Source organism: Maniola jurtina, chromosome 25 (genome assembly GCF_905333055.1).
Source record: "Maniola jurtina chromosome 25, ilManJurt1.1, whole genome shotgun sequence".
Taxonomy (NCBI): Eukaryota; Metazoa; Arthropoda; class Insecta; order Lepidoptera; family Nymphalidae; genus Maniola; species Maniola jurtina.
The window spans coordinates 5,740,758-5,760,879 of record NC_060053.1 but is presented as its reverse complement, the minus strand read 5'-3'; the positions used below and the strand labels follow the sequence as shown (position 1 = coordinate 5,760,879).

The following is a 20,122-nucleotide window of genomic DNA, read 5'->3' as shown; positions in this document are numbered from 1 at the left end:
GGAAAACTAATTTATTATGGGATTTCTAAGTTCTGGGTGCAAATTCCTAGTTAGTTCTTATTGTAATAACAGCTAGATCTTCGCTTCGCATGAGTGGGTCTACTGCATATACAGATATCAATAGGTTTTGGGGGTTAAACTGTTGAAATTCTCTGTTCTAGCCCAAAGGCCCGAGTTAGGGAGTTGGCAGTTTGTCACCTGCGTGCATCGGAGAGCACTTAAAGTCGTCAGTCCTGCGCCTGGTCGTGTCGGGTTTCCGTCCGTCCCATCGGGCTATAAGGTTGAAATCTATAGAGCGCACTTTGACTTTTTTAAACTTAAGTTTTAGTTAAAACGAGACAGATTTATGCCAGCGGTATAACGCTGTCTCGTTTTAACAGTCTCTTATGTCTGAACAAAGTCAAAGTGCTTTCTATAGATCTCAGCCTCAGAGTGAGGGAATAGAGAGTGCACCTGTGTTTGCGCCTAGACATTATACTGTCAGCCACGCAGTTGACTAATCTCTAGAAGACTGGCCGTGGCCGATATTAAAAATCTTTTCAGTAGTTACAGTATTACAGACACATTTAAAAGTTATGAAAAAAAAAAATGTTATAAGTAGGATCCAATTTGTTTCTATAAATATAAACGAGTAGAATAAGGAAGAGTGAGTCAGAATAGTTAGTTATGTTGCGTTTCTACCTGCAACAAAGTTTTTTTTTTTTGATTTTTGCGAATTTTTAAAATAGAGTTGTTTGCAATCGTTTTAATTCGAACGGGTATCTATTTACCTCAGTACTATGAATATCGAGGTGGGTGTTCCACCAAAACCAATTTCAATAATGGAATATCCAAAAATAACGGTTGAATGGGTAAACGAGTTTCATTCATAAAAATTGATAGCCATTTTGGAATGACGATAAAATTAAATATGGCGTCACAGTCACAAGCCGACGCGCTATAAAGTGGGCCAAGGAGAAAATTTGCGCATGTCCGAAAGGATTGATTTTGCCCGTGACGTCACAAAATGTCCGCCGCTCCACCGAATCGGTCGGTATAAAAAGTAAAAAAAACAAGAAACACCCCTAGTTTCGCCCAAATGGATCGCAGATATACCTAGTTTTTTCAATTCTCAAACCGGTTAGCACACAATTCGTTTACAAATTCCCAATATTTAACAGTGAAGGCTTTCAGTAAGCCAGTAGGGGGTGAACCGATATGCGTTTCCGTGAGGCGGTTAGAAAATTTTCTTCTATCATAAACGCAAGCATGAGATTCCCGATGAAATTGTTGTGTTTACGTGAGTACCTACAATCTTTTACTTAACATCTCGATTTGTAAATTAAATCTGTGTTTTGTTTTGTGTAACGAAAGCTGTCGTTATATTATTGTAAGTAATGTATTATTTTCAATCATGTGCGGCAACAAAATTAAAAATTCATAATTTATATTTTTTCACTTAGCCAATAAAAAGATTTTTATATTGGCAACACTAGCAAATTAAAAAATAGGAATTATTTTAAATTAACAACATCATTTTTTAAATTTTAAAAACAGAACACGACTGCTAACATTTTTTATTCCTATTTTGTAAAAAAAAAAAAACGTAAGATACTTTATAATTTTATTAGGAAATCACACTTGACTGCAATATTACCGCTGTAGATAAATTCTACAAAGGCCAAGCAAAGGCTTTGACCTAGCTTTCAGCAGACGCGTAGTAGGGCCTATTGTCTCCCTTAAAAGTGACATGGAACCTTTGGTAAACGTCCGATCGTAAACTTAGATTAAAATGAGATTTTTCCTATAATCTTTACCTATTACAACTTAGAGCCTATTATAGGTCTATGCTATATTATAATAAAATTTAGAACCTAAGAATATTTAGTTATGTTAACTATAGAGATTTAATGAATGGTGATAGATATACTGATGGTGGTAGCTGTACGTTTTTCACTCGATTGGGGCGAAACCCAAAAAGTATGTACCTACTTATGTGTTTGACTTTGACCTGTACCTATATGTATGTATGTATGTATGTATGTTCTTACCTAGATTTTATACTTACACTGATAAAAGCCCCTTCCTTTTTTAAAGTCCGTGGGAACTCTTTGATTTACTACCGGGATAAAAAGTCACTCTCCGATAGTGATTGACTAGATGACGCGACTTCGTCCGAATGGATTTATGTTTTTAAAAATCCCGTGGGTCCCCTTTTATTTTCCAGGACACAGTCCCTAAGACATTTTTAACCCCCGAACCAAAAAGAGGGGTGTTATAAGTTTGACGTGTGTATCTATGTATCTGTCCGTGGCATCGTAGCTCCTAAACTAATAAACCGATTTTAATTTAGTTTTTTTGCTTGAAAGGTGGCTTGACCGAGAGTGTTCTTAGCTATAATCCAAGAAAATCGGTTCAGCCGTTTGAATGTTATCAGCTCTTTTCTAGTTACTGTAACCTTCACGTCTAGTCGGGGGTGTTATAAATTTTTAATTTAAGTACACTTGTTCAAATTATATCTTAGTTATTATAAATCCATGAAAATTGTTATTTGGGCTTTCGATTAAGAATGAAGAAATATTACGTGTTTCGGATTTTTGGAAACTCCACAGCCTCGCTAATTTTCAAAAATTCCACTCGAGCAAAGCCAGAGCGTGTCAGTTATCTTCTACAAAATAATATTCCATTAGTATTCGAAGAGAGTACCCACTTACACTATCCTCTTGAGAATTTATACTAGGATTCAATCTAAAATACAAATCGCAGATACCTACCTACTCGCACATACAGACATTAGGTAAAGAGAGCGACTTTTTGTTTGGCAACTTTTTATCTAATTTCCTAATGCCTTCCATAACTTTACAGACGACCTTCGACATGACAGAAATATAAACCAAATGGGTACTAGCGATTCGTCCAGGCTTCCACGGGAGAGACTTTTTTTTTAAAATGATATAGACTAGCGCTTGGCTGTAATCAGACCTGCTATAGTGCGTTTCATAGAATAGTACCTATGGCGTTATGTTGGCTCCCCTGTCTGTCCAAGTCATTGGCACCATATTTGCATAAGAAGACGCAGATTTTGTTTATTTTCATTTGATTTTCCTGAATGAATGAAATGAAAATTAACTGAAAATAAACAAAATCTGCGTCTTCTCATGCCAATATGGTGCCAATGACCACCCAACAGACAGGGGAGCCAACATAACGCCATAGGTACTATTCGATGAAACGCACTATAGCGAGTATCTGATGAAGCCTAAGATAGAGCGCGCTTGCCTAGAAGTTGCCTATTCACTCTTGACTTGAAGGTACCCATATTATAGGTGGAAGGGAAAACAGATGCCGGAAGGGCTTCACTACTCTCTATACATAGTTTTTGTCTATCTTTAACTACTTATTTTTGCAGTGTACCTACGCTACGATAGGAAAGCTCTCAGCTAGGTACAATAAAAAATCGTGTACCATTTGAGATGTGACGATTTTTCCGACTTACATTTTTTTTTAACCGACTGCGTCGTCTATGTATGTATGTTTGTATCCAGATTCCGTGTGTTCCACCGTAGTGCCTAAACTACTGGGCCGATTTTGATGAATGAGGTGTCAATTGATTCGTTGTAAAGGTCCGGGTGGACGAAGGATAAAATATAGCCTATACGGATTCGGAAGAATCCCTCTAAGTAATGGTAAAAGAAATTTTGAAATCGGTCCAGTAGTTGTTGAGCCTATTCAATACAAACATACAAAAATACAAAGGTTTCCTCTTTATAATATTAGTATAGACGAGCCACGACACGAAATTAGATCGGCGAGAAACTTTAATTTATGGTCCTAGTGAGCAAATGTAGAAGGAATTTACTTATCCTACTTAGGTGGCAAGTAGTGACACAGTTAGTGACTAGTGAAGTGATGTACCTACTGACAAGGTACACGTTTCGAATTGAGTTTGGAAAGATTCAACTCCCAAGTGAGTTAAACTAAACAAGACACGAGAACTAAGACACGCGAGACGTTTCTAATAGAATAAAACAGAATGTTACCTAAGAAATCAATTGCTTTGAAGTTTGTCTGTACTTTAGTTTAGTTTCTAGGATTTCTGCGTGCGATGGGTCCTAAGACTAAGTATAGTTAATAGACCTAACTTATTGTGCGTTGGCGTAAATCTGCGGATTTTCTCCCAATCAGGATAAATCTTTCAGACCGTTTAGTTTAAAAAATGTCTCCGAAATGTTTTTTTTTTGCTATTGTACCGAGTAAATGAAAGAGGAAAAAATTCTGAGCTCATGAATATAATTAATGTACAACAACATTAAAATATACCAAGCGACAGAAAAACAATTTTACTCTAATATTTCAGCGTTTATTAAGACTATCGCAGTTGGGTTTTAGTTTTCAACTTTATCTTGTTTGGCTAAAAAGCGCATAGCTCCGAAACGTTAGAAGTGCATGTTCGGGATTGAACCCTGGATCTCCCGACTAACAGGCCGAGGTCTAAACCACAAGGCCATCACCACTTCTAGACTTCTAGAATAGTATAGAATAGAATAGATTTTTAATCAAATAGACTTATATACAAGTGCTTTTGAATCGTCAAATAATTTTGCACTGTTTCGGAATGCCGTTAATACCGAGAAGAACCAGCAAGAAACTCGGCGGTTGCTCTTTTCAATTCTTCAATTTACAATAATATTCCATACTATACAAGCAATTGTAGGAAATAATTCAGCATTCGTGGTAGCCTGCTGCATGTAGACGATAGCCGGCTATTTTTTACCCCCGACCCAAAAATAGGGGTGTTATTAGTTTGACGTGTGTCTCTGTGTCTCTGTCTGTGGCATCGTAGCTCCTAAACGAATGAACCGATTTTAATTTAGTTTTTTTTTGTTTGAAAGGTTGCTTGATCGAGAGTGTTCTTAGCTATAATCGAAGAAAATCGGTTCAGCCGTTTGAAAGTTATCAGCTCTTTTCTAGTTTTCTTATAGAGGTTTCTGTGTCGGGGGATTTTTAAATTTTGAGTTATTAGTTGCTGCAGGTAACAAATTACCTCCGTCATGTTGATAATTATCATCGGAAAATCCATCCATTTTCTTTGCACAAAAGATGGAAAATACAAAAGCACAAATCAAAACCAGCCTTGGCGCAACAATAAAATTGCCTATCTGCTACACCAAGCCTACTTCGAAAAGCGATATTGAAAACTGTAAAATGTAGGTCAGATATCTATCTATGCAAAGAGATTAAGCTGAAATATTGAAGTGTCTGTCTGTGAATACGAAATAGCTAGGTTTTCAGGTTTTTATTTCCCTAATCTGTGGTTTTTAGAGTTCCGTGGTCGAGAAGAAACCCTCATAGTTTCGCCATGTCCGCCCGTCTGTCCGTCCGTGGCTCTCCTAGAAAGCTGTAATTTGGCTTACGCTGACAAAGTGGTACAAGTGTTAACACTCCCGATACGTGAAGGTTACAGTAACTAGAAAAGAGCTGATAACTTTCAAACGGCTGAACCGATTTTCTTGAATTATAGCTAAGAACACTCTCGATCAAGTCATGCACCTTTCAAACAAAAAAACTAAATTAAAATCGGTTCATTAGTTTAGGAGCGACGATGCCACAGACAGATACACAGATACACACGTTAAACTTATAACACCCCTCTTTTGGATCGGGGGTTAAAAAAAATAAGCTTTAATAGCTCAATGGTTATGGGAGCGGACTGAAATCCGAAAGGTCGACGGTTCAAACCCCACCCGTTGCACTATTATCGTACCCACTCCTAGCACAAGCTTTACGCTTAGTTGGAGAGGCAATGGGAATGTTAGTCATGATTAAAAGAGCCAATATTCTTTAAAAAAAAATGATTTTTAGGGTACTTGCCATACTTTTAAGATTTGTGCAAAGTAATGCCTGCTTTTATCTATATTATTACAATGATTTTCCATAATTAACTCCCGACCCAAAAAGAGGGGTGTTATTAGTTTGACGTGTGTTTCTGTGTATCTGTCTGTAGCATCGTAGCTCCTAAACTAATGAACCGATTTTAATTTAGTTTGTTTTTGTTTGAAAGGTGGCTTAATTGAGAGTGTTCTTAGCTATAATCGAAGAAAATCGGTTCAGCCGTTTCAAAGTTATCAGCTCTTTTCTAGTTACTGTAACATTCACTTGTCGGGGGTGTTATAAATTTTAATTTACACTTGTTTTCCCACTTAGGTTTAATATAATTTTATTTGTCTAGATTCTAGAACATTTAGAAAGAACAGGCAATATGGCTAGACTAGACCTCAAAGATATAGCCAGCAATTTAGGTAGGTACCCCACTGAGAGTTCGTTTTATTACACAACTTTAGTTGGATGCTTTCTTTAGAAGAAAAACCGGCCAAGTGCGAGTCGGACACGCATATAAAGGTTCCATACCATCGTACTAGATATATTATAACACTTATTTGCATGCCATCTACAAACTAATACTTACATGTGATTTAGTAATCCATACTTTTACTAATATTATAAATGCGAAAGTGTGTCTGTCTGTCTGTCTGTATATCTACTATATATGCTATGCACGGCTCAACCGCTGAACCGATTTTAATGAAATTTGGTACAGACTTGGGATACATCCCGGGGAAGGACATAGGCAAGAGTTCCTACGGGTTTTAAAAATCGAAATCCGCGCGGGCGAAGCCGCGGGCATCTCCTAGTATAAACTAATTATTTAATTATGAACACGTTTTAGTTTATTTTAAGTATAAGAAATCTCTTATGTTGTGATGTCCATAACAAAATTTAGTTAATAATCGAAACATGTTTAATGTGGATTATTAAATAACTTATGTCAAATTTTTTATACATTATCTAAATTATTACCACAAATTCAAGTTTTTTGGATTTTATCTTTCACTTGTGCTAGACATTGCTACCTACTTTCCAAAATTTATGATTCTAGGTCAACGGGAGGTAAGGGTCCCTTTTCTTCTGTGGAAATACGGAACCCTAAAAACTTGGGCAAAGTACTACGCACAGAATGTTAATCAAGTATACAAGTTCGTATAATTAGCAGAGCTATCTCGTGTAAGGATTTTGTGGAATTCGGAGTTACGACCTGGTTTTTGGAGTATTTTCGGGGAAAAGTTTTCTAGTTAAGTACTTACCTAAGCAACAAGGCTTTCTGGGCTAGGTAGATGAGTCTGTAAGGATTTCTTTGGCATACTCTTTGAAATTGGTGTGATAGAAAACAAGATTAAGTTAAACAACATTAAAACTCGACTACCACCTGCAATCTGCCGATAGATACGGATTGATAATAGTATAAAATTGTTTTTTTGTCGCTTGTGCTTGTACTATAATAATATCCATACTAATATTATGAATGCGAAAATGTGTCTGTCTGTCTGTCCGCTACATTTTCACGGCCCAACAGTTTAACCGATTTTGACGAAATTTGGTACAGAGTTAGCTTATATCTCGCGGACGGACATAGGCTACTTTTTATTCCGGCAAATCAAAGAGTTCCCACGGGATTCCTAAAGACCCATCCGCTCAACCGGTTTGTTTGAAAGGTACCGAGGTAGCTTGCGTCAATGTTTTTGACATAGACAACTTTTTTATCTCGGAAAACCAGACAGTTTCCACAGGATCTTTAAAAACCTACATCCACGCGGACGAAGACGCGGGCATCCTCTAGTAATTAATATTTATGAACTCAATTTTTTTTTGTTTCGGTACGATGCCATGTAGAAACCAAAGGGGTAGGTATGGGTTTAGTAAAAATTACCATACCCCTTCCAGGTTAGCCCGTTTCCATCTTAGACTGCATCATCACTTACCATCAGGTGAGATTGCCGTCAAGGGCTAACTTGTATCTGAATAAAAATAAAATAAAAATTTACATACTATTATCTTGTACGATGGTACGGAACCCGTTGTGTGCGAGTCCGACTAGCACTTGATGGTTTTTTAATTATTTGTTGCTAGGTATATAACGACTTTAGAAATAGGTACAGACTCTGTGAAAATTCACCTCTACCTATTACGGTTCATGAGATACAGCCCGCTGACAGACAGACGGACGGACAGCGGAGGCTTAGTAATAGTCTTAAAAATAACATAGTAGTTACATAATAGTACCGTTTATATCTCCTAAGCGCGTTACATAACTTTTCGGGAAAACTACTGAATAATGCAACAACCAAGACTCTAAGTCTAAACAAATGCCTAGATTGTCTAAATCTAGATTTTAGTCTAGATATATGTCCTCATTCGCGCGTGACCGCTTCAGCACTAATATTCTAGCTGTGGCGTACGGGCCATATATTATTTTCCACTCGTAATACGTTTAGTGATGTGCACGATTCATTTATCGATATCGTACTTTTTGTCCATAGTTACTAACTAATCATTATTGCTGTGGTATAGTCATTTATTTTTCCACAGGTGATGTGTAATGACTTACTAGCCGATGCCCGCGACTTCACCCGCGTGAATTTAGGTTTTTTGAAATCCCGTGGGAACTCTTTGATTTTCCGGGATAAAAAGTAGCCTATGTGCTAATCCAGGATATTATCTATCTCCATTCTGAATTTCAGCCAAATCCGTCCAGTGGTTTTTGCGTGAAGGAGTAATAAACATACACACACACACACACACACACACATACAAACTTTCGCCTTTATAATATTAGTGTGATGTGATGTGATACATCATCATAATCGCCGGCGCATACTACAGAGCACGGGTCTCTTCTCAGAGTGAGAAGGGTTAATGCCATAGTCCACCACGCTGGCCAAGTGCGGATTGGCAGACTTTAATCACCTTTGAGAACATTAGGTATAGAGAACTCTCTGTGATGCATAGTAAGGCCCTTATCAAGTACTTACCTACCCATATTAATGTGAATCAAATTATAAATCAAAACCAATATTATAAATGAGAAAGCGTATTTACTTGTTTTTTCATTTGTTTGTCAGTTTGTCCTTCAATCACGTTTCAACGGAGCAACGATGTGACATGCACCTGTAACTTTTCATATTATGTGCTTGCTTTAATGGTGAAAGAAACATCGTGAATGAGCATGCCTGATAGCTCTCCGTAATGTTCTCCAAGGTTTGCGAAGTCTGCCAATCCGCACTGGGCAAGCGTGGTAGACTATGGCCAAAACCCTTCTCACTCTGAGAGGAGACCCGTGCTCAGTAGTGAGCCGGCGATGGGTTGATCATGATGATGATTATGATGGAATATGATTTTGTTAAGAGGGCTCTCTCCGTCACTCGTTTCATACAATCGTAGTTCCAATTTCCTTTGAATATTAAGCAACCAAAGTCCATGAAATTTTGCAGACATATTCTAGAAACTAATATCTATGTCTGTGATCCAGATTTCTGTTAAAATATTCGGTTTCAAAGTTACGCGGTCTTAAAAATTTTCATACAAATTTTTGAGCCCCTGTAATTTTAAAACTACATATTTTTAGAAAAATCTAAAACACCACAGACACAGATATTAGTTTCTAGAATATGTCTGCAAAATTTCATGGACTTTGGTTGCTTAATATTCAAAGGAAATTGGAACTACGATTGTATGAAACGAGTGACGGAGAGAGCCCTGTTAATATTATGCAATAATTTATGCAATAACGAAATATGGAAAATCCATTATTTCACTTAATAATCCTTTAACTCAAGCAATCATGTAACACAAAAGTTAATCCATTAATCTTGTTTTGTAATGGATATTAGATGAATAGGATTTCATTTTGATATGGGTCGATAGGACAAATATTAAAACTAGGTAATTCCCGACATACCTAGTTCGGAAAACCGATAGTTCCAAGGTTTCTTTTTAAATTCTGATAAAAGTTAGCCGAGGTTGGAGTTGGTGAGTCGGTTTGCCTGCTCGCTTGCTCGCTATTTTGAACCGACTTCAAAAAAGGAGGAGGTTCTCAAATCGCCAGAATCTTTTTTTTATTTGAAAAAAAAAGAAATTTCGAGAGACTTATGCCAAGCTGTAGACGTATATCGGTTGATGACGATGTTGAATATCTCATTGTATTATATGAACCACAGTTGAGGAAATAAAGGTATGAATATGAATACTACCACGTCACATACGGAAAGTTAATGATACTGCATCAGAAAACTTACTGCAACAACTGTGCAAAGTTTATCCATTACAAGTGTAAATTAAAAATTTATAACACCCTCGACAAGTGAAGGTTACAGTAATAACTAGAAAAGAGCTGATAACTTTCAAATGTCTGAACCGATTTTCTTGGATTATAGCTAAAAATACAAAAAAAACTAAATTAAAATCAGTTCATTAGTTTAGGAGCTACGAAGCTACATACAGATACACAGGTCAAACTTATAACACCCCTCTTTTTGGGTCGGGGGTTAAAAAATTCTTTAAATACTACCTATTTATGTTGAAATTTTAGTTTTTTAATTGTTTTGATAAAAAATACTTGAAAACCATTACCATTTAACACTTGATAGTAATTAGGTGTCACTTTATAGATATTTTAAGACCTATTTTGAAATAACAGCAGCGTCTAAAATAAGTTTAAAGGTCGGTTATTCGAGACTCATGTTCTTTTCGGAGTATCACGCCTACGCTTATGCTATAATTTATTCGTTGTAACAGTGGATTTTATGTTCCGTGGGCGTTGTGGGCAATGAGAATTAGTTCGTTTTTAACCCCCGACCCAAAAAGAGGGGTGTTATAAGTTTAGCGTGCGTAGGTATCTGTGTATATGTGTATCTGTCTGTAGCATCGTAGCTCCTAAACTAATGAACCGATTTTAATTCAGTTTTTTTTGTTTGAAAGGTGGCTTGATTGAGAGTGTTCTTAGCTATAATCCAAGAAAATCGGTTCAGCCGTTTGAAAGTTATCAGCTCTTTTCTAGTTACTGTAACCTTCACTTGTCGGGGGTGTTATAAATTTTTAATTTACACTCGTTATAATTCTGTATCAAAAAACCTCCCTGTTTTGACGACCTCTCTGGCGCAGTGGTGAGCACTGTGGTCTTATTAGTGGGAGGTCCCGGGTTCGATTCCAGGCAGGGGAAATTTAGAATTTTATAATTTCTTTTCCTCGGGTCTGGGTCTGGTGGGAGCCTTCGGCCATGTGAGATGGCAATCAAAGGCTAACTTGAATCTGAATTTTAAAAAAAAACCTTTAAAGGAACCTCCCTTGTTATCTGAATCTGTATATACACCACCACCTACACATGTATGTGTGGTATAGGTACCAGTTTCATTTTTTTTTGCTCTCTTTTACTGAGGCTAGCTCGTGTATATTTGTGGATTGATTGGTTTTTTGTGCGATGGCTCGTAAAATGAATCAATTCACCAATAAATCCGCATTTCAATAGTTTTCTGTATAAACAGAAAGCACTAGCTGATGCCTGCGACTTTGTTCGCATGGAGTTAGTTAGGTTTTGATAAGTCCCGTGGGATTTTCCGGGATAAAACGTAGTTATTAGCTACTTTTTATCCCGGAAAATCTACTAGTTACTAGTATACGAGGTACCAGTACCAGTAGTAACCTTTAGGGCGCTGCCAGAGCTTTTACTAGGGCGCTCTTAGAACTTTAGGTCTGAAAAAATCGATAAACAATACTTCGTTCATTTCACTTCAATGATAAAAATATTATTTTTGACTTTCAAAGGCGATCCAGAGATCCTAATTAAATAAAATAGGGAAAGGATCAGCCTGGCTATCCAACGCGGAAATCCAGCTAGTGTTCTTGGCACCATTCCATGCGGGTATGATTTGTACAGTAATTCGATAAGGCTAGCTTTATGTTTTGTTGTAATATTTTCAATAAAATAAATCCATCACACTAATATTATAAAGGCGAAAGTTTGTATGTGTGTGTGTGTGTGCGTGTGTGTGTGTGTGTGTGTGTGTGTGTATGTTTGTTACTCCTTCAACAACAACAACTACTGGACGGATTTGGCTGAAAATCGGAATGGAGATAGATAATATCCTGGATTAGCACATAGGCTACTTTTTATCCCGGAAAACCAAAGAGTTCCCACGGGATTTCGAAAAACCTAAATCCACGCGGACGGAGTCGCGGGCGACAGCTAGTACTTAATATTATAAATGCGAAGGTTTGTCTGTCTGTCTGTCTGCTACCTTTTCACGGCCCTACAGTTTAACCGATTCTGACAAAATTTGGTACAGGGTCAGTTTATATCCCGGGGACGGACATAGGCTACTTTTTATCCCGGAAAATCAAAGAGTTCCCACGGGATTCCTAAAAACCCATCTGCTTAACCGATTCGTATGAAAGGTACCTTAGTAGCTTACATCCCTTTAATTGATATATGCAACTTTTTATTCCGGAAAATCAAATAGTTCCCACGGGATCTTTAAAAAATCGGACGAAGTCACGGGCATCCTCTAGTATGAAAATAAAATAAACTTACTTTGACTTATATCGAACTCTAAAAAGTATCGATAGTTTAACGTGAGTCTCTAGATAGATTATGTACTTAGTTGTTTACGGCGCGAGTTGAGTGCAAAGCAATATTTCTTAAGAGCGCGCGATCGTTGAATTAAAAAGCAATAATAATTCGGAAAGTGTTTCCCACTGATGGGGGGGAGGAAGTGAATTTAATGATTGACCTCAAAGTGACTTTAAATTACGCAAAATTACATAAATTACTTATTGAGTGTTAGGTCACTATTGCCGTGACCTATATTGCCTGTATTGAGTTTTGTTGCCGGTTATATTGTGATTTTAATTTTGAACCCCCGACCCAAAAAGAGGGGTGCTATAAGTTTGACGTGTATCTGTGTGTCTGTGTATCTGTCTGTGGCATCGTAGCTCCTAAACTAATGAACCGATTTTATTTTCCTTTTTTTGTTTGAAAGGTGGCTTGATCGAGAGTGTTCTTAGCTATAATCCAAGAAAATCGGTTCAGCCGTTTGGAAGTTATCAGCTCTTTTCTAGTTACTGTAACCTTCATTTGTCGGGGGTGTTAAGTATAAATTTTTAATTTACACTTGTTTCACGTTGCAGTCAAGTGGCATTTTTGTATAGCTACAGCACAGGCTACACTTTAAAACACTTGAATGAACCTTTATAATCATAAAGTCAAGTGGAAAATTCACAAAACATCTACACAAATAATATTTACAAAGAGTGAAGAGAGTTATTTTAATGTTATTTTTTTTTTAATGACAGAAACCTATTAATAAACCTAAAGTGACGCTCACTTAGGCATTAAAGGCTTAAATTTTTTTATCTAAAAGGTCATCCAGTAAACTTTTTGAAAGTATCCTTTCAGCAGCAAATGTATAGGTATAAGACAAAAGTGAACGAACATTCACTTTAGTATCACAAAAGTTTTATGAAGTGCATTAAAATTGGTCGATCTTTCACTTTAGTTCAATGAAAGTGTTATAAAGTGCATTCAAACTAATCGTTCTTTCACTCTAGTTCATTGAAAGTGTTATGAATTGTATTCATACGAATATTTTAGGTAGATTTTTGACTTTAGATTGGAAGTGTTATGTTGACTACATGTGGTGTGTTTTGGCAGTATTGGTGGTGTGTTCGGTGCAGAGTCTCCAACTTGAAAGCCAGGCGTCTACCAGGAAACCCAGGGTGACGAAGTACAGCAAAACTACAGCCGTGCCTGGAGCATCAACGGTTAGTTTTAAAGTATTATTTTTACTAGAAACTCAATGGATGTGTGTTCGATCGATCCGATCGTTCCCAATCGATCGTTGGTTCAAATCGGTAAGTGACTGGGTGACCGACATTGGAGATCCGAATTTGGTCTTTTCACTTTCCCGGCTATTGTCACTAATCACACTAATATTATAAAGGCGAAACTTTGTATGTGTGTGTGTGTGTGTATGTTTGTCACTCCTTCACGCAAAAACTACTGGACGGATTTGGCTGAAATTTGGAATGGCGATAGATAATATCCAGGATTAGCACATAAGCTACTTTTTATCCCGGAAAATCAAAGAGTTCCCACAGGATTTAGAAAAACCTAAATCCACGCGGGCGAAGTCGCGGGCATCGGCTAGTATCTGATAGGTATTACCTACGCGAGTATCTAATCTGTAAAAACCTGATTGCGGAAGGATCTGGGAACCAACCGCATTATTATCCCAAGAAAGCTCTTACCATAATGTGATTAATGATAAAACCTAAACAATAAAGCGGGAGTTTAAATGTAATAATTTTCAAAAAAAATATTTAGAATTTTCAAACTTACGCATCGTGATTTTTCAGAGGCTACTTTCAGAGTAAGGTAGCAAGGTGTTATTGAAGGTTGCTATTTTCACGTGATTTTTAGGGTTCAGTACCTCAAAGGGATAAAACGGTACCCTTATAGGATCACTTTGTTGTCTGTCTGTCTGTCTCCGTCTGTCCGTCTGTCGTGTCTGTCAAGAAAACCTATAGGGTACTTCCCGTTGACCTAGAATCATGAAATTTGACTGGTAGATAGGTATTATAGCACAAGTAAAGGAAAAAATCCGAAAACCATGAATTTTTGGTTACATCACAAAAAATAAATTAAAACGTGTTTCAATTTTCATAGATAACTATACCAAGTGGGGTACTATATCATATGAAAGGGCTTTACCTGTACATCCTAAAACAGATTTTTATGCATAATAGTTTTTGATTTATCGTGGAAAAAATACCCGAGTACGGAACCCTCGGTGCGCGAGTCTGACTCGCATTTGGCTGGTTTTTTCACATGCTACGTGTGAAATGGTCTAGGACTTCGTCTGTGTTGGTGTTGGCTGGCGGGCGTGTTCTGCCTTTTTGGAGTGTTTTTTTTTGTTAAAACTGACTGGAAAGCGCTCTAAGGGGGTGCCGTGCGTGTGTCGGCGAGCGCCGGCACAGACGGGGTCCCTAATTGTATAGATTAACTAACTTGTTACAAATAACTACAAACTTGACATTGGCTAATCTTTGTAAAGCCAGAGGAGAGAGAAAAAAAAATGGGCTATCTCCAGTTTCTCATGTTTCAGCAGGGACGGATCTTGAATTTGTGGGGCCCTGGGCTAATACTGCTTAGGGGCCCTACCTAATTACTCAACTAATTGCATACTAATTGCCATTTTGACAAGAAACTGTTTTCTGTTTGAATCACGGGTTGATTGGTCGTAGTGTTGCCAACCTTATGATCGGATTTTTTTTTGATTCTAGATAATTTTTATTATTGACAATATCATCTATTGGTATCAGTTCGGTTGGGGGCCCTCTGTATTCGCGGGGCCCTGGGCTGCAGCCCAAAAAGCCTTTAAGTAGATCCGCCCCTGTGTTTCAGGAGCCAGCCACGGAACGCAGCCTGATGACGGCGACGTACCAGCTGTACAGCGGCAGCGGCGAGACCTGTATAAAGCTGACAGTGGACGCGTTGCTGGACATCTCTTACGTCACCAAACTTAATGAACGCGCCGTATGTATAACTATAGAAAGGGAGATAGAAGATATAGAAAGGGAGCGCAGGGCGTTGGCAGTCCGATGCAATATGGTAGCTCGCAGGTTTGCACGTTGCAACAAACAAGTAAAAATAACTCTCTTTAAGGCATATTGCCAAACTTTCTACACGTGCAGCCTGTGGGTGTCATATACGCAGAGGACCTACAATGACCTGCGCGTCCAATATAATAATGGATTCAGGGTGCTGATGGGGCTGCCGGGATTCTGCAGTGCGTCACTGATGTTTGCTGAGGCTCGTACCGACGATTTTTATGCAATTATGAGAAAAAGAGCAGCATCGGTGATGAGCAGAATCCGTGGTAGCTCAAACGGCATTCTGAAGACATTGTCTGAAAAACTAGATAATCCATTTATGAGACACTGGATTGGTTTGCACATGCACTCTTAGTGTCTCATGGATGGGTATCTAGTCAAATAAATTTATATTATAATAAATAAACTAACCTAGTTACTAACATAGTCTTAAGCAATTGTTTGTATTACTAACAAAGTGGATGTAATATCTGGAATAAAGATTATTATTATATTATAACTATCTGATGGGACTTCGTCTGTGTTGGTGTTGGCTGGCGGGCGTGCTCTGCCTTTTTAGAGTGTTTTTTTTTTTTAAAAACTGACTGGAAAGCGCTCTGAGGGGGTGCCGTGCGTATGTCGGCAAGCGCCGGCACAGACGGGGTCCATACTTGTATAGTTTCCCTAACTTGTTACAAATAACTACAAACTTGACATTGGCTAATCTTTGTAAAGCCAGACGAGAGAGAAAAAAAAACTATCTGATGCCCGCGACTTCGTTCGCGTGGATATAAAGTTTCTTGAAAATCCCGCGGGAACTCTTTAATTTTACGAGATGAAAAGTAGCCTATCTGTTAATCCAGGCTAATCTATCACCATTCTAAATTTCAGCCAAATCCGTCGAGTAGTTTTTGCGTGAAGGAGTAACAAACATACACACACACACACATACATACACACAAACTTTCGCCTTTGTAAGAATTAGTGTGATAGTGTGATGTGAAATGTGATATTGGAAGGTTTAAAAAGGCTAAAGTTTTTGTATATATATGTGTGTATATTTGTTACTCTTTCACGCAAAAACTACCGAACGGATTTGGCTGAAATTCGAAATGGAGATAGAATATACCCTGGATTAAAACAAAGGCTAATTTTTACCCCGGAAAATCAAAGAACTCTTACGAGATTTCGAAAAACTTAAATCCACGCGGACAAAGTCGCGGGTGTCAGCTAGTTTTGTATAAGTTTTAACAAGATAAAGATAGAAACACACCACACACTTAGGTGTGTACATAATCGTGCCAGCCGAATATGATCATTAAGGTGCTAAACGATTTACGGCCTTTGACTGTACCTATCCCAACGGGCTTATATCAGCACCTTTTTCACTTTTCAGGATGCCAATACTTTCGTTCCCAATAACGCAAACGTGGCGGGTACGTGTAAGGAGAATGACTTGGAGACTTTGGTTCTATCTTTTAAGGAATTCGCATTAGAATGGACCTTTGCTAAGGTGAGTGAAATCTTGAAACTCTTTAGATAACTAGGTTCTAAACCTTAGCTCGATTTCGTAAAACCTCTACAATCATTATTACAATCGCAATTGTTGTTATTGAGTAAAATACTATTCTTCTTGTAAAAAATACCTGTAGAGTATATTATTAATATTTGCATACTGAAGTTTCAGTAAATATGCAGGGACTATTTTAGATTATAAGACCTTTGTTAACCACACATATTTAGCAAATAAATAAATAAATTTCATTTTTTTTTTAATTTCAACAATGCATTGTAGCCAATAGTGAGCGAGCGTCAACCAATCAGAGGCGATTGCGATTGTGACATTGTGGCTGTCATTCTACCGCAATAGAGCTGCTGGTTTAAACGGTTTGGCTCTTTAGACATCAAAATATTACATCAAATTACTATGCTGGATTATTGCATTAAGTAATTAACTACAAAAAATATTACGAATAACTATAAGCTATCGTCTTGATAAGTTCATACTTATTATTGTAATAGGTAATAATTGGTCCGATGTGTGCTGGAATCGTTAACGACTCTAGTTGAGTCGACCTACGAGTTGCATATGAGGTATCCCAAGAAATTCCCCACAATTATGTATCCAACAAAAAGATCAAGATAAGAATATGATCAATCAATCAATCAATCAGCCTGTTTGCGTCCATTGCTGAACATAGGCCTTCCCAAGAGCGCGCCACCACACGATAACTGACTGGACTGGACAAGGAGTGGTTGTCCTTGTAAGATATAAGTACTTACAAGGATAAAGAGAAGACTTAAATAAAATATTCCATTATCCGATTTCAGACACCAGGCGGCGAGCGCTGGTACGTGGACAGCATAAGAATCACCTACAACTCCAGTGCAAGGATCCTGGAACACGCAGCCAAACAGGGAAGACGGGTGACCTTGACTACTGGACCCAGAGCCTTACTCTTCCCTACTCCTGTGGGCAAGTCCTACGCTTGCCCTGACGAAACTATCGTAGAAATACTGGAGGACGAACCCAGGTTAGCCATTTTTTTAGTTATTTGTAGTTCTTTCCAGCCTCGTTCTTGGTATCGATAGATTGAAAAACTTGTAAAGGCCTACCTGCTTGGAACTACTACAGAACTGGAATGAAGTGCTAAGACAGGTATGAGTGGCATCTCTTTGTGAGAGCTAAGCTTCTCTCTAGTTCACTGAGTCAACAAACAAAACGCAACCAAACAGGGAATATGGGTGATGTTGAGTACTCTGGACCCTTACTCTTCCCTACTCCAGTGGACAAGTCATCCGTTTGTCCTGATAAAGTCAAGTCTTTTTATATAGATTGGCTAAATCTTTTTAATGATAACATAACTTTTCTTTCAGTAACCCAACACTAGCCCACCACGCGAAACTCTACCTCTATGAAATACACGTACAAGCATTCATGTTCAAATGTGATGGTGAATTTGGTCCACCGTGGCATTGCTCTTACTCCACGCGTTCGTTCAGAAATTGTAACCATAGCGGTGGGTGTGGAACTCCGCTATCATACTCGTAGCCCCGTAGGTTATACCTTCTGGCATAACTTGGTGGACTTCCATACATTTCACCAACTATTTAACTCTTTTCTGTGTGGAATTTCTAACAATACTTGCTTAGTGAGTAGGTACCTAGGTACGTCATAAAAGGAGTTTAACGTCATTTCATGATTCTCCGAGGAGTTTCGGCTGTGACGGCTGTGGCTTTTAACGTGTATAGATAAGTCTTTTTACATAGATTGGCTAATTGTTTTTATCGATGGCTAATTTTTGTTTCAGCAACCCAACACTTGCCCACCGCGCGAAACTCTACCTCCGTCAAATGCGCTTACAAGCGTTCATGTTCAAACGCGATGGTGAATTTGGTCCACCGTGGCATTGCTCCGATTCCAACCGCGTCCGTTCAGAAACTGCACCAGTAGCGGTGGGCGCCGCACTGGCGATTGCAACCGCCATCACACTCGTAGGTTATGCCATTTGGCGTTATTTGAAAGTGAAAAAGGTGCAATACGACACGATGGAATGAAAGGGTTAAAGCGTTCTGAACTTTGTTTTTTTTTTTTAGTGGCATTACATTTTAATAGACACAAAACAGGAAGATTTTTATTCAAATAAACTTTCACAAGTATAGAATCCTCAAATGCATCTATACTGGTTAATTTTTCATTTAACAAACTACACCGTGTACCTATTATTATTATTTGATTCTTCCTCAGTCATCATTGAAAAAATATTACTAACCTAGTCATTATGTTTTTAAGTAAAATAGAGAAAAAAATGCAACGCAAAGACGTGACAGACGTCTTATATGTAAGTAACTTATATCTACTGGAGAGATTTCTTCTAGCAGCTCTAAAATGTGGGAAAATTAAATTTTGTGCTGATTTGCTTGGAGTTCAAAAAAATAATATTGTATAGATTCAATTTGCGTTTTTAAAATTCACGTTGAGGTAGAGAAAAGATGATGTATGAAAAAAAGGTATCGATAGATTTTTAATTTATTTGTTTTTGCGAAAATATACGAAAAATATAATATTAAATGCCGTAGAAGGTCCGTTTTCGAAAACTCATTTTTTATTTTAATGTAATGCCATAATTGAAGTTCATTATATTTTTTGATTGAAATTGTTTTTTTTACAGAAACGTTTTATTTCCATTCCAATTTATAGATTTCGTACTAAATAGTGATTTTTTTAATCAAGCTTAGATCTAGAGCTAAGCTTAATTAAAAAAATTATAAAACTTATAGCAAAAAAATATCAATTTCACATTATTATGTTTTATAGTTTAGAACGCATTTTCACATGTACCTAAATGGAACGAGATATTGAAAAAATCGTGTGTTGCCAATTTCGATAAAATTAACTGCGCGGTAGTCCCAAAAAGTTGTTGAATATTATATACTTTAGGTATATAATTTTAATGAAATCAGTACATTAAAAATGTACATAATGATATATAATGAACTACAGTAATTTCCGGACTTATCTAATACATAAAAATAATAATGGAAGAGCAAAGAAGTTCAAGTTTTTTAAAAATGACCTGTCGTTCCTACAACAAACGATTAAGTGACAAAAGTGTTGTGTGTGCAGACCTCACCTCTTTCCCCATTGTTGAAAGTCGTAACT

At 37.5% G+C, this 20,122-nt stretch overlaps 1 protein-coding gene across 2 annotated transcripts; it reads left to right on the top strand.

The window, feature by feature from the left end:
* The first annotated feature begins 952 nt into the window (after window positions 1-952).
* LOC123878233 lies at window positions 953-19,562 on the top strand. 2 transcript variants are annotated; one of them, XM_045925384.1, is made up of 7 exons: window positions 13,347-13,364; window positions 13,417-13,459; window positions 13,520-13,629; window positions 15,272-15,403; window positions 16,856-16,972; window positions 17,791-17,993; window positions 18,771-19,562. In XM_045925384.1, the coding sequence occupies exons 2-7, from the start codon at window positions 13,432-13,434 to the stop codon at window positions 19,015-19,017; spliced, it is 837 nt and encodes a 278-aa protein (XP_045781340.1). In that variant the 5' UTR covers window positions 13,347-13,364; window positions 13,417-13,431; the 3' UTR covers window positions 19,018-19,562. The 2 variants fall into 2 exon arrangements, with proteins under 2 accessions (XP_045781339.1, XP_045781340.1); XM_045925383.1 differs by lacking the exons at window positions 13,347-13,364; window positions 13,417-13,459 and adding an exon at window positions 953-1,279 and having other exon boundaries at window positions 18,771-19,560.
* The last annotated feature ends 560 nt before the right edge of the window (window positions 19,563-20,122 follow it).

Excerpts from the sequence above, each read along its gene's own strand:
- LOC123878233 (XM_045925383.1), top strand. The coding sequence starts at position 1,198 with ATGCGTTTCCGTGAGGCGGTTAGAAAATTTTCTTCTATCATAAACGCA. Across the intron at positions 1,280-13,519 it reads GATGAAATTGTTGTGTTTAC|TATTGGTGGTGTGTTCGGTG; the intron begins GTGAGTACCTAC and ends GTGTTTTGGCAG. Across the intron at positions 16,973-17,790 it reads TAGAATGGACCTTTGCTAAG|ACACCAGGCGGCGAGCGCTG; the intron begins GTGAGTGAAATC and ends ATCCGATTTCAG.